General features: G+C 42.3%; 1 protein-coding gene across 31 annotated transcripts in view; it reads left to right on the top strand.

The window, feature by feature from the left end:
• Window positions 1–13108, top strand: part of CaMKII (Calcium/calmodulin-dependent protein kinase II) — a 100457-nt gene that overhangs the window by 77844 nt on the left and 9505 nt on the right. For 6 of the 31 annotated variants that reach the window (XM_018022244.2, XM_018022237.2, XM_018022236.2 and 3 more), the window contains 4 exons: window positions 667–723; window positions 10315–10377; window positions 11866–11941; window positions 12287–12381. In XM_018022244.2, the coding sequence (XP_017877733.1) occupies window positions 667–723; window positions 10315–10377; window positions 11866–11941; window positions 12287–12381 (291 nt within the window). The other 25 variants (XM_026812445.1, XM_026812438.1, XM_026812444.1 and 22 more) reach the window with 9 other exon arrangements.

Genomic DNA, 13108 nt, shown 5'->3' with positions numbered 1-13108 from the left:
GTTCTAGATGGAAATTTTTCGTATCGTTCAGCATTTATAATTTCTGCACACTCGGTTTTCTTATAAATGCGCCAAATCCGCAGTTCGTATAATGATTTATTTAATCATGATGAAACGAGGAAACGAGTCCAGCTACTTTGCATCGAGAGGCGCAATAAAACGAGTAACATAGTTTAAAATCGCGGCACGCGTCTCGGGGCAATTCAGAAAGGTTCGCCCGTTAAACTTGGCAACATAAAGCAAAAGTTTTCTACGTTCAACGAATCGCCATCGCCACTCGGAGGATAATTTTCTTTCGCTAACAAAAGAACCGACGGCGCGTACGCTGACGAAGTTCCTCCCGTCGTCTCGGGGCTATTTGTTAGCCGGTGAATTCGTGACGGAACTTGTTTTCGTTCCGCGAAACTAATTATCCTATTAAGGAAACGTCGGTAACGTCTCAATTTCTCGGGAGGCTCGAATACCAATTAGAGTCAGGAAAGGGGAACGATTGCTTTTTGGGTTGCGCCGAGCAGCGTGCCTGGCGAAGTTAGATCGCGCCTCGCCTGTTCTCTCGTTCCTCTTAAAGAAAATAATTATAAGGATGTAAGCGTTCTGTTTTAATTAAGCAAAACGAACAGGGAGCTGTTGCATATTCGTGACGCATATGTGTGTGTTATTGTACAGAGGATAAGAGGGGCGGCGTCGACCGGAGCTGCACGGTCATTGCTAAAGAACCCGAAGGTAAACCTTGCATATCGAAGGCTGAGAAACGTGTGCATAAAACATACGTTTCGACGTCTTCTTCTCATTCATGTGTACTTATATATTATAATGTACCTACGTATAAATCTAAATTCCACGTGTCCTCCGACTTCAGATTTGGCTTCTCCCGTTCGGGTCATTTCTACTTACCACGACATAAAAAATATTGGCAAAATTCATCTGTTGCGCAATGAACTATCGAAAACAGTTGACTAATAATAATCGATCCATTTTATGGATCCCCTCTCGCCTCTTTCGACATGAGCACGATTTTTTTTCAAATCATTACTCACTCGATCACTGTGTATAATAAACGCACTGGAACTAATAAGATTTGATCAATGTCTTTGCACTTTGGTAACGAATGAAGACGAAGTTTCGCCCCCTTGATTTCTCAGCGAGATGGGATCGATCACGAATCGGAGAAGCCACACGGGGGGAGCTCAGTGACGAGCTTCGAACCGAGCTTTTGCACCCCTGTCTGTTCCAGCTTCCGCTAACTCGTACTTCGGATTTACCGTCTCTCCAGCCTCCTCTCGTTCCGCCAACTAATCAAAGGACGTTGCGTGCGTTTAACCTTTGCCCCACTGATATTAACCGGTATATGCAGCTTAATCGTAACCCCAGGGATGAAAAAACACGTCCCCTCCCCATCATTCTGCACGATGATAACCCGTAGCCGCGTTCGCGCGTGTTTCCTGTTATTCTTGGTGTTTTAAAACAGTATATTCGACGGGGTGTTAATTTGAATGTCAATCGTAATATCGGAGGGGAAGGTCAGTCCTTTTTATTCGGGGGAGTGACGAATGATTTAATCGAGAGTGAATTTTAATGGTAGCAGCGTCGGAGCACGTGAAACGCGCGAGATTCTCGTACCGTTCTGATCCCCTGTTTTTGCAATCCCGGCGTGTGTGTAAATCCGCGCCGGATTTAGAATCGTATCTGTCGGCAACCGGAAGAACCGACGAGAAATTAGCGTTCGAGGACGTCCGTGTCTAGGATCTACTGCCTCAGGCGAGTAGCAACAGTTAATAGAAAATCCCGGGACACGCTTAAATTGTATCTATACTTAAGTGAAGTTTCACCGTGACGCTATGTGTACCGTTTAGACAGTTGTTCTTAGACAGTTTGTTGTTCCGTAGGATTTGTTGTTCTTGCGCTATCGTCTAGGAAAGCGAATACATATATACTATATTATAATGTTACCAACGAGCAGCTAGCTGTTTTCTTTTCTTGGAGACAAGCATAGTATCTGGGCAGCTGAATTTTGTTTACAAATTTCTCGTTTCAACGATATTTCGGCTGATTTTTAATCAGAATACATTATATACTATATTATAATGTTACCAACGAGCAGCTAGCTGTTTTCTTTTCTTGGAGACAAGCATAGTATCTGGGCAGCTGAATTTTGTTTACAAATTTTCTCGTTTCAACGATATTTCGGCTGATTTTTAATCAGAATACATTTATTTGTTTAAAAAATATCTCCTTTCATTTTGGCATTGATATTCAATAACTAAAATATTTATATTCAATTTAATAAAAATGTATAAAATATATGGTCAGTGATTAAAACGCGAAATAAAAATCATTTTTCATCTGGATTACTTCGCACAATTCAGGTATTATTTGAATTTTAATATTTTGTTGAATTATCACATTCCCATGAGGTTTCATATTTAGTTTCGTGCAAAATATCTCTGATACGAGAGATTTAAACGAAATGCTGCACAGATACTATGTAACAGACCCTATCTTTTTTTTTTAATCAATACGGAGTAATTAGAGTTGTCCCCGATTGGAGACGAAGAGCCACGTGGAAGAAACAAGTCTCGTGGCAACCTCGGACGATAAGTAATCAAGTACACGTAAGCTTTAGCGAGCCTTAGCTGCCTCTTTGAACCCATAGTTTGAATTGTTGTCTCGAGTTGCTTAGTCGTTTAACCGTGAACGTAGCGGAACTCATCGTAGCTCACCCATACGCGAATCGTGCACTAGTTCTCATTCTTCTGCGAATGAATATCTTGATCATCGATTAGACTCGCAGAAATCGTTAGAGCTCACGCCGTGAAGCACATTGAGTTCTCGTAGCCGTTAGCTAGGCACAGACAGATGTTAAGTGCAACTGTGGTTATTATAGAAGGATCTCCAACGAAGGCTGGACACGACGAAACGAAAGGAAATCTACTATTAATTTCTAATCTACCCTCGACAGTCACGTCTCACGAATTTTGGTGAATTAAAGAATTTTCAATATTTCTCTCTTATATTCCTTACAGTCTTTCATACATTAAACATAAAATAACAATGTCAAGGTTTTTGGTAAGAAGAATTCAGGATGAATTTTTAAAATATTAGTTATAATTATTTGCGACAGAATTTTTGCTGAGACGTGAATGAGGCTAGGTGATCGTTAAGGGTTAATCCGGACCTGATTCGCAGGTGGAATGAGGGAAATTAGGTCCAAGCGTGTGGCTCACTGTCAACGAATATACCTGGCCGCTTGGCACCGCTCGAAAATAGATTGGCACTGGTTCGCGTCGTTCGTTCGGCCATCCTCTCGAAGCCGGCCGTGCGAGGCGCAATAAAACGTTGGTCGATCTTCGATTTTCCTCCCTTTCACGCGTAGAGGAGAAGCCTCAGCTCGCGAGAGTCGTTCGTTGCGATTTTTCTCAATTAGAAAGGCTCCGCGTCGAGACCCGCGGGGCAAAGTGCACAGTGATAGTGATAAATGCGTTTGCGAAGGGAATAACAGAGCGAAAAGTCTTGGAGATGTCGGCTACCGCCGGCTTGCCCGGTTCATCGAAGCAGCCTGACAATTATGGTGAGCCGTGGCCACGTTCCGCGCCAGGGGTACACAGTTTTGTTCCAAAAGGACAAGCTTATGTTCGTTCAAACGTGTTTGAAGAGTGTGAATCGTTCCTCTTATTCAGAAATGTCGCAGAAGATTTTCGAATACCATCAGTGCATAGGGGATGAACGAAACGTGTAAATCATTCTTATTATTCGGAAAATTCATAAGGAAATTTGAGAAGACATTTTCAAATAGCATCGTTGCTTCATTAAGCGTTTCGTAATTCAAAAGACCAGCGAATGATTCATCTTCGAAATATGCAAGTCGTTCTTCTTTTTCTTTAATCAATTTTAGAAGATAAATATTTTCGAATATTAATTATGAGTGTTTTATAATTGATAAGATCGTATAATGAATCATCGTATTTGGCTACTGAGATCGTTGGCAGCGATACTGTCGAGAATGTTGATCGAAATCGACGTTTACTCGTGGGATGATTAACGAAGGCGTCCCACGCGAAACGAACTTCCGGCCCGGCTACGGATCGGGCGTGTAAGTCAGGTCACGATCGCCAGCCAGCCTTTCGGTTCTATTTTCAGTCTCGGAACCGTGTCTATGTCGGAGAGGAATCTATCTATTCTCGTTTCTAGTTTAGCAAAGGTCGCTGCTGCGCCACGCCGCGCCGCGCCGGTAGCCAGTAGCCAGACGAACGCTTTTTCCGTGTCACACACGCGTGCCGTTGCACGCTGTCCACGCAGATGAGGTTGAAACGAAAGGCGACGGAGTTCGTCTCGTCCAAACGTATTTGTCTAATTTCCTTCGAGATCGTAGATTCGTTTCAGATTTCTTGATTTATCCCCTGAACTAAAATCGTGGAACCAGTGCTGTGATTCGTAAATCTTCAGTTTTTGAACCATACTCATTGAGGATATTTGAAAATGATTGCAAGAATGACGTATAATAGAGCCAATTAATTTTACTCCCAAATAATGACTCTAATTCTTCTAAAACTTAACAAGACTTCTACGAAACCTTCGAAACTCCTGGCGCCAACGACTCGCCCCGTCTTCTTCTAACCAACTCCGATCTCTAACTCGTTTGGGCTTCTATTTTAACGCTGAGTGCAGTCAGAAAAACGTCGCCTGCCGTGAGATATGACTAATTTAGAATGTCGTCCTCTAGTCCGATGGACCCGATTGCGACACGGTGTCTAGCTGAATGCTGAATCTGTTTTTCTGTGAAACGTCTCCGTCGTGTTTGAACACGTGCCGTTCGTTCGTGTACCCGCTTTAATCAAGGCGAAAACTATTCTAATCGGTGGAATATTCGAAATCTTCGACCGAAGGCCCGGCCTCTCAGGGCACACCTCCGAACAGTCCCGGCGCCGTGTCCGCGTTCTCCAGACTCGTGGGTGCGGCGAGCCAGACGAACAAGCAACCCCAGAACCAGGTTCAGGGAAACCCGCTTGGATTAGCCGCGGTACTCCTACAGGGAGCACAAGGTAAATCGGGTGGTGAGAGTGAATCGAGGCGAGAGCACGGTAGACACACCTTTCGATACGTACTTCAACGTCAGCAACTTATTCAAACGTACACTCGATTCGCTGAATTCTGCATCGACGTACATAATAATGAAGCACTGATTAACGTTTCGAAAACGACGTAGTTCTAATAATTAGTGCAGAATTTATGACTAATTGGCACGAATTTCTTCTACCGTTCTTTCGTCTCCCGGTGGAGCAGTTTTTGTCACTTCCGCCTACGCCAGCGTCGATTTTTAAATTTCATCGTTCACAGGATGAAACACAAATACAAAGACAGGAACTCGACATCAATTTGTCCAAACTTTTATCAGATTCCGTAGGAAGTTTCTGCCAAGTTAAATAATTGGAAACTGGATAATACTTGAACTTTTAATAAGAAAACGGTTAATTTCTACGAAGCCTGTCCAATTGAAAATCGTTCAAAAGTCGTGGAAATTCTCAAACGAAGGGAATCGAGATAAGTGAGACGAACGTGAAACATGATATATTGTTAAACGATATCTCTCGTAATTATTCTCCTTCGAATGTCAGGATATAATAATAATTCTGTAAACTAAGTTCCTTAACGAACCCAGCCAGTCTATACGATTTCAAGGAAGCCCTAACGAATTGGTAAGATTCCGTTTCTGCGTCTCGAGTAGAGAACTCCCATCCGTCATACTAGAAGAATCGAATTTATCAACAGCAATTAAAAATCTTAAATCGATGCGAAAAGTAATTGCCGTTTTGCAATTCCTTTTGCGCCAGTGTAACAGAAATAGAAAAAGTGCTTCGGGTATCGATCAGATTCATTTAAACCGAGTTCACGCTCGTGAACACACGTCGAACACGAAGACAGAAGAGCCGAATCGGTGAGTCGTAGCATGACTTCGATTTGTTCCTCCTACAATTTTTTACCTCTCTCGCGCACACGTATATTAATTGGGATAACGAACACACGAGCCGCCACGCTTCGCGGCCCTTAGACCTATTCATACCCCTCGATGATGCCTTGCTCTTCCCCATTATTCATGTTCATTTATCAAACGATGTTCACACGACTCGATAACAATTGACGCACGCGATCTTCCCCATTTTCTCTGCAAAATTCTGAGAAAACCAGCTTCGCCTTTTCATTCGGATCTCGTCACGCTGCACCTAGTAGTGTCTAATCTAGCCGAAACTGGTTTCACGAGCTTCCTCACGACGCCTTACATCTTATTCGCTTTCGATACCCTTCTTCTCACATCTTCTTTTCCCCCTGTTTTATATTTTCTCATTCTCTCACAACGAATCGTTGCACTCTCGTGGAACCTCGACTATTTCACATTTTATTTACGTAACTTATTAACCAGAATGTTTCTCTGCCAAGAATTTTTCTATTTTATTTCATATCGATAGAGTGTCGCTTTTCTATCAAAACGCCGATTGTTTTTATTTCGCACGTTCCTCGCGTTGAGAGAATCATGCGACACGAGAGTGAAACGAGATCGGAGCATATGACGGCGACCGGAAGCTACTCTACTAAACGGAGGAAGGGCTGTACGGAGGCTGACAGTAGCGCGTGTTTTTGGTTGGTTGGTTGCATGACTAGCTGGCAGCGCAGGGAGCGGTAGCAGCAGTGGTAGCAGCAGCAACAGCCAGAACAGCCAGGCCGGCGCTTCGCCGTTATCCCCGGCGACCGTCTACCTCGGTACCAACCATACGCCCACGGCCCCGGCATCGCGACGCTACGACTCATCGAGTAACGGTCTGTATTCTTAAAACCTCTAATCAAGCCTTTCTCCTCTGGTATGCATACCACCACGACCCTTCTTTCCTGAATTTCTCATTCGTCTGCTTCCCGTCCTCGGAAGTATTTTAATCGACATATCGTGAGTTCCTATCGGAATTGTTCGTGATTTGTCGTCCGCACTCTTTGAATTTCTTACATTTTTCCAATTATTACAGTATTTTATACTCGTCGGAGTATTTATGAACGGGGGTGTACAGTAAATTTTTGGCCACGCGAAACGGGATTACTTTTAGAGTGGAAATTTGATCAGAGACAATGAATTCGAAAAATTTGAAAGTGGAATCGAATTCCGGTGGGGTAGAATCGCGGACGAGCGAAACGAATCGCCAATAATGGGTTTCATTGTGCGGCGAGGAGTACGTCCCGCGTTGTGCGGCTCTTGATTGATTCCCATAATAGCCAAAATGCATTTATCGCGACGAGGTTCGCCCGTAAATCAGCTTCCCATTTCGCAAATGGAAGACACTTTTACGTAGCATTGCTCGCGTCCGCGATTCCATCTATTATATATTCCCGCGAACTCGATATTTCGATAACGCCGCGGTGAGGTAATCTCCTCGTGGAAGTTGCTTAGAATATTAAACTTTCTCGAGAATTGGATCAGCCTCTGGAGATCCGAGTTGGCCAAAATTCGTTTCGTTTCAAGAAGATCATTTATTATCGGTATTCTCGAATTATATTCCAAGTAACTATTATAAAGGTGTACTGTAAATTTTGATTAGTTCATTCATTGAGCTCAAAATATCCAGTATACGTTTATTAGTATAGATAAATTATTAGATGTTCAAATTAATTCGTACCTCTTTTGTAATGAATTACAAGTTTATCTGTACATCTGATATTTTTAATATTACGAGGAATCACCAAGAAACGTCTGTTTTCAACATAGTTTTCACTCCTTTTCCCTTTGCACGAGTTTCTCTCGATGTTATAGCCAGAGGGGAAAGCAACGTTAATCGGTCCTTTTGATTTATGCGATGATCTCGTCTTTCCCCGTGTGTTTTTTCTGCATGCTGTCTGCACGCACCGCTCTGGCATGCCGGCTCGATCGCATGCTCGAAACCGATAATCTGCGACTGAAAATGAAATGTCAGAAGCAGTGGAAGTTCGACGGGTGGCCGGCACCACCGGATACGTCCCGCTCGCTCAGACCGAATCCCCGGACCACGAAGACGGTAAGCGGAGCAATCCTGGTAAGGGTCAAGAGAAAAAAACGATCGACGAGGACGCCTGCTCGAAGCTTAGCCGGTGTTGCTTGTTATCGTGAACTTGCGGGCCTCGCGACCAACTTTTTATCCTACAGTCGAGTTATGTCGCTCCTTCAACCTCTGCTCTTCAAATCCGAAGAGTCTTCTCCTTAAAATTTCAATTTCGTCGGTGAGAAAACACATTTTAGGCTTCTCGAGGCTCGTACGACGTCGCCGACGCATGTCTTTTTCCCTTTGGAAACTGTTCCTTCTTTTCGGGTGTCCTCGCTGTTTCTGGATGCCTAAAACCCATCCATTTGTGATCTCGATGACCCGTGACACGCAACAATTAACAAGTTTGATAATTACATTGCGTTTGTTATACAAAACCAATTAGAATATTAAAAGTTATAAATTTTTTAAAATTGATACCACATTTTGCTTTTTACAAAAATCCACAATTTATGAATGACAATCTATATGAATCGTGTTACGGGTCTCGTCACACGATTTATTTCGACTGGAAGTAGTAAGTATCGATTTTGGTCAGACGAGGAGCCCATCGATCGGAAACAGCAACAGGAAAGAATATCCCGTTACACGACTGAAATATTCATAAAGAAACGAGTGGTGTTTCGATAGGCGGAGGATGCATCGAGATTTGTTTCCCTTGTGTTCGTCCCGCATTAATGTATCGCAAATTTTAGTACTAGCAAACGCTCTGAAAATATCGTCCCGATAACATATTTCAAACACGTCGTACCTGAATACTTTGATCGCTCAACAGTATTCTCTACCTCAATTTACAACTGTTTAAATAATAACGTAGGATATGTTAGATAGGACGTTTCCTAAACTGACACAACAATAGTTTCATTTCGCATAAAAATCCGCAGACTGATTAATAGTGAATAATTTAGTTAAGAGTCTAGAGAACCGAAGCACAGATGAGACGATCGAGACGATATTTTACGTGCGTAGGAAATATCGATTAGGCTGTCGCCCACGCTGCAAGATCCACGTGTAATCCATGTGTAGGCGCAGAACTGTGAACGTACTTGTACCAATAAACTTTGTAAAACCCGATACATACGTTGTGTTGTATGAAGAACGAGACAAATCGTCGGACAGGCTTCGTAGTTAATTACATTATACTTAAAGCTAGTCTGCTGGTAGAGGAACGATTCTTCCTTTCTACGTATATTTTTTTTAAATGATCATTTTGGTGAGCAGCACTTTCTGACGGAACTATTTAATGAATATTTCGCAGATATGTCTGAGCTTCTACTCTTTTGTCGAACGCTTCTCTCGTCGAGCGCATATAATATCGTCCTCGACGACGCTTTAACGAGCTGCGTATCTCATTGTGCGTATCTTCGTTCATAGTCTCGCTGCCTTCGTTCATTGCGTCCCATTTCTCGTTTTCTGCGTTCTTAACAGGATTCGATCTGTAGAGTGAACATTATTCGTTGATCCGACTATGAGAAACGTGAGATACGGGCGAAGCGTATAAGAGAAGGGCGTGTCTGACTACGCGCGGTGCAATACTACTTACGACGTTTCTCGCTCTGTTTAGCCGAGGCAGTGAACATTGTCCTATTGTGCGATTATTATAAGTTACCGAGCTACGTGTATAAAACGGAGCGCATCGATCGTCCTCGCAATGGGGCTAAAAGTCGCGGAGGACTCTTTGGATAAAAATTGTCCGGAGGTAAAAGGCAACGTCGCGTCCGTGAAACACGGTGCCCCGGAGTTTAACGCGGGATCAAAGGGAAACTTAAAAGGAACGAGGAGAGTCCGAATGGTTGACAGAAAAAGGAAGAGGGAAAAGTCTTCCGAGGACGAGATGGGACCTGTGGAGACGGTTAATCTCTCTCTTGCGCGAGGATTAAGCTCCGCGACGACGTTTCGACGAACGAGAATAAAAAAAAAAAAAAGAACGGAGAAAAGTAAAAAGAGAAAATTGTCGCTTCCGCTATCTGCCTCGAAGAAGTCGCTAGAGAGAAACCATGAGATATTCGACTAAAGTCTCGAGAACGACCGGCCGAACGTTCCTCTAGGATAGATCGACGATACCGGAAGTGCAGTTTCTGCGGACCTTAATCTTCCGCGGAATTCACGCTTCGGTCACGCACACGCTGAAAAATCCCGCTGCCGATTAATTAAAAGAAAAAAAATATAAGAACGCACACGCGAGTTTAAGAAAAGAAAGATGAGGGTATCTTTATATAAACATGTGTATGTATATATTATATATATATATTGCTTGTAGAAATAAGAATCGTGTGTCCTATCAACACCTGCATCCAGATCACGACGAACTCCCAGTGTTCAGGTAACGGAAGAACTATTTCACTCTCTCACTTTAACAAACAAAAAAAAAAAAGAAAACTCTTTTCTCTTATCTTATCTGTCTTATCTATCTATCTATCTCTCTGTCGAGCAGATCGACGATCGGATAAATAGTGAAAACGATCAGGGACGCGTAGTGTCTCACAGTTTTACTATGCGTAACGATTTGTATCATACATTCTCGCTGTCTCGCTCGCTCTGGTGTGCGCAGTAGGGTAGTTTACGGCACTGTGATTACAACGTTATCTTATTATGCTGACGGTGGTGGTCGCCGGGCTAAATTCAGAATCCGTCTGCTTTTCCTTATCGTACTAAATAAATTTCAACACGATGCCACGAATCATTGGTACATTTATTTATCAATTTTTTATACCATCCGATAAAATTGATCAACGTCGGACTGAGAATCGTGGCCTTCTTCATAATTGCGAGAAATTCCAAAATTTGTAAGCAGTTACGTTGTTTTATTATTTTGTTTCATAGTTCGTTACATAGTTCATTCACTAAACTTTGTTATAAATTATTTTTAATATAACGAAGAACTGTTCGATTAAGGAAGTTTGAATTTGTGCATTTTTAACAAGGCTACGATTCTCAGTCCTTGACTGTATAGTTAATAAATTGGAACCGCGCGATGTTCTCGCGCATTTGAAAAATTGTTCCGTGGGCGGGTGGAAGAGAAACCAGGAGTATGGATGATAAGTGTACCCAGTGGGACTTCTTCGATCAGGAGACGAAGGAACAATTCGGCGGATCCAAGAAGCTTCTTGCGATCGTGAACGACGTTCTAGCGTCTCTATTTCCTCGACTTGGTTTTTCTCGTCGCCCAGGGCGACCGACGAGCTTTTTTCGTTCTTCGCGTTACGGTCGCTCGAAATCGATCGGAAAAATGGAGATTCGAGTGGCGAACGCAACGACGATGTACGCCCGGTCGCTTCCATTTGACTAAATTGCACCGATCTCGTTTTTTTTTTTTCTTCGTTCGAATCGAATTTCGAGATCCGGGAACGTAATTTTGTGTAACGAACGGGAACTCGATTCTCCAGTGATCGATTTTAAGGGGGGGGATCGTTTAGAAAAAGATGACCGACGTTCGGTCGGTTTTCTTAAAGGACCGTTCGAGGATCGTCATTGGAGTCTAATGGAGACTTAGTAAAATTTTTGATTAGAGAAACTGAGAGTAGGTGTGTGTACGCGAAGGTAACGCAACGTTTTGTTTTTTGAGACTCCAATGGGTGACGAATTACATATGTACTACACTTATATCGATGTATAAAACACGTACCGTACATTTAATGAGAGAGTCTTTGGCGTAGGACGTAGAAGTTGATAAAGATTCGTGCATGTGACTGTTGTGCCGTACGATGTGTCGGTATGAGTCCCGATCGTTTCGATTTTTGTTGAAAGATCGATCGGGCGTGCCGATCCCCCGCCCCTTTTTCACTCATCGATGATCTGTTGACGATTACAGCACGCCGTCTGGAGATCATCAAGATGACCGAGCAACTGATCGAGAGCGTCAACACTGGTGATTTCGAGGCGTACACGTAAGTGACGCTCCATGCGAATTACAATGATAGAATTTTAATAAAATGGAGAATCGTCGAGATGCTAAAAGTGAAAGTACATAAAAATAAGAAAGTACTGTTTCATATTAATGACAAATTTCCATTTATTCATTCAATTTATAGCACAAAAATTTTGACGATGTCTTACAATTTTTTATGTATTAATCATAGACACTGATTTTGTTATGAATCATGCGTTATGAATATGAAGCAGTTATTATTTATATAATGAAAATTCGGTCGGTCAGTGCGATTATTGATCGTAGCAGAAGAGGACTGTCCCTTCGAAGATGAATCATTGGTTAATCTCTGTTACGCTTGCAGGAAAATCTGTGATCCTCATCTCACTGCGTTCGAGCCAGAGGCTCTAGGTAATTTAGTCGAAGGAATGGATTTCCACAAATTTTACTTTGATAATGGTAATTATGACTCATTTGCATCACTGTTTTAATCGTAACCGCGCGGAAAACTAGCCGCACCACCCAGTTGTATCTTCGTTGTCAGTTGAGTTCCGTTCTTATTCCATTGACATGCTATCTTTCTTTCTAATTTTCCTCCGCGTTCCCCGCCTAAGCCATAGACGAGATTCTTGGGTCACAAATTCGGTTCGGATACCGAAACGAAAAATTAAGGCTGATTCTTTGATCAATTAAAGGACTACTACTTAATTAAGTACTATTGGAGAACAAGAAGGATGGGGTTGTGTTTTCTATTCCCTTAGGAATGAACCGAGTTTCATTTCTTCTGTTCTTTCGATTTCTACTCCAGCGAAATTGAATCACACGTTTTCCTTTATTCGCTGTTACACTCATTAGCGGATATATTAAATTATTGAAAGATCGACGTACAATTTAAGATATGGAGATTCCAAGCTAGATCATAGTTCTCCGCTTGGTACCATTTCCAAAAATTGAACTTTGAACCGTATCCAACCATCTTGCAATGTATCGTTACACCCTTCATCGATATGGCTTCTTATCGCACTTTTAACTAATCACGTCTCTTCCCAACGTTAATGCAAATTATCAACCCCGAATGCACTTTTTATCATTCCACAAGTTTTCAAGAGAAATTAAGGATGTATAGGCTATATACTTGAACAATGCTAGCATGTTGAATTCGTTATTATAGATTCCTATTACTATT

Source organism: Ceratina calcarata, unplaced genomic scaffold (assembly GCF_001652005.2).
Source record: "Ceratina calcarata isolate Rehan_Ccalc_2016 unplaced genomic scaffold, ASM165200v1 scaffold283.2, whole genome shotgun sequence".
Classification (NCBI taxonomy): domain Eukaryota; kingdom Metazoa; phylum Arthropoda; class Insecta; order Hymenoptera; family Apidae; genus Ceratina; species Ceratina calcarata.
This window is presented reverse-complemented; position numbering and strand designations above follow the sequence as displayed.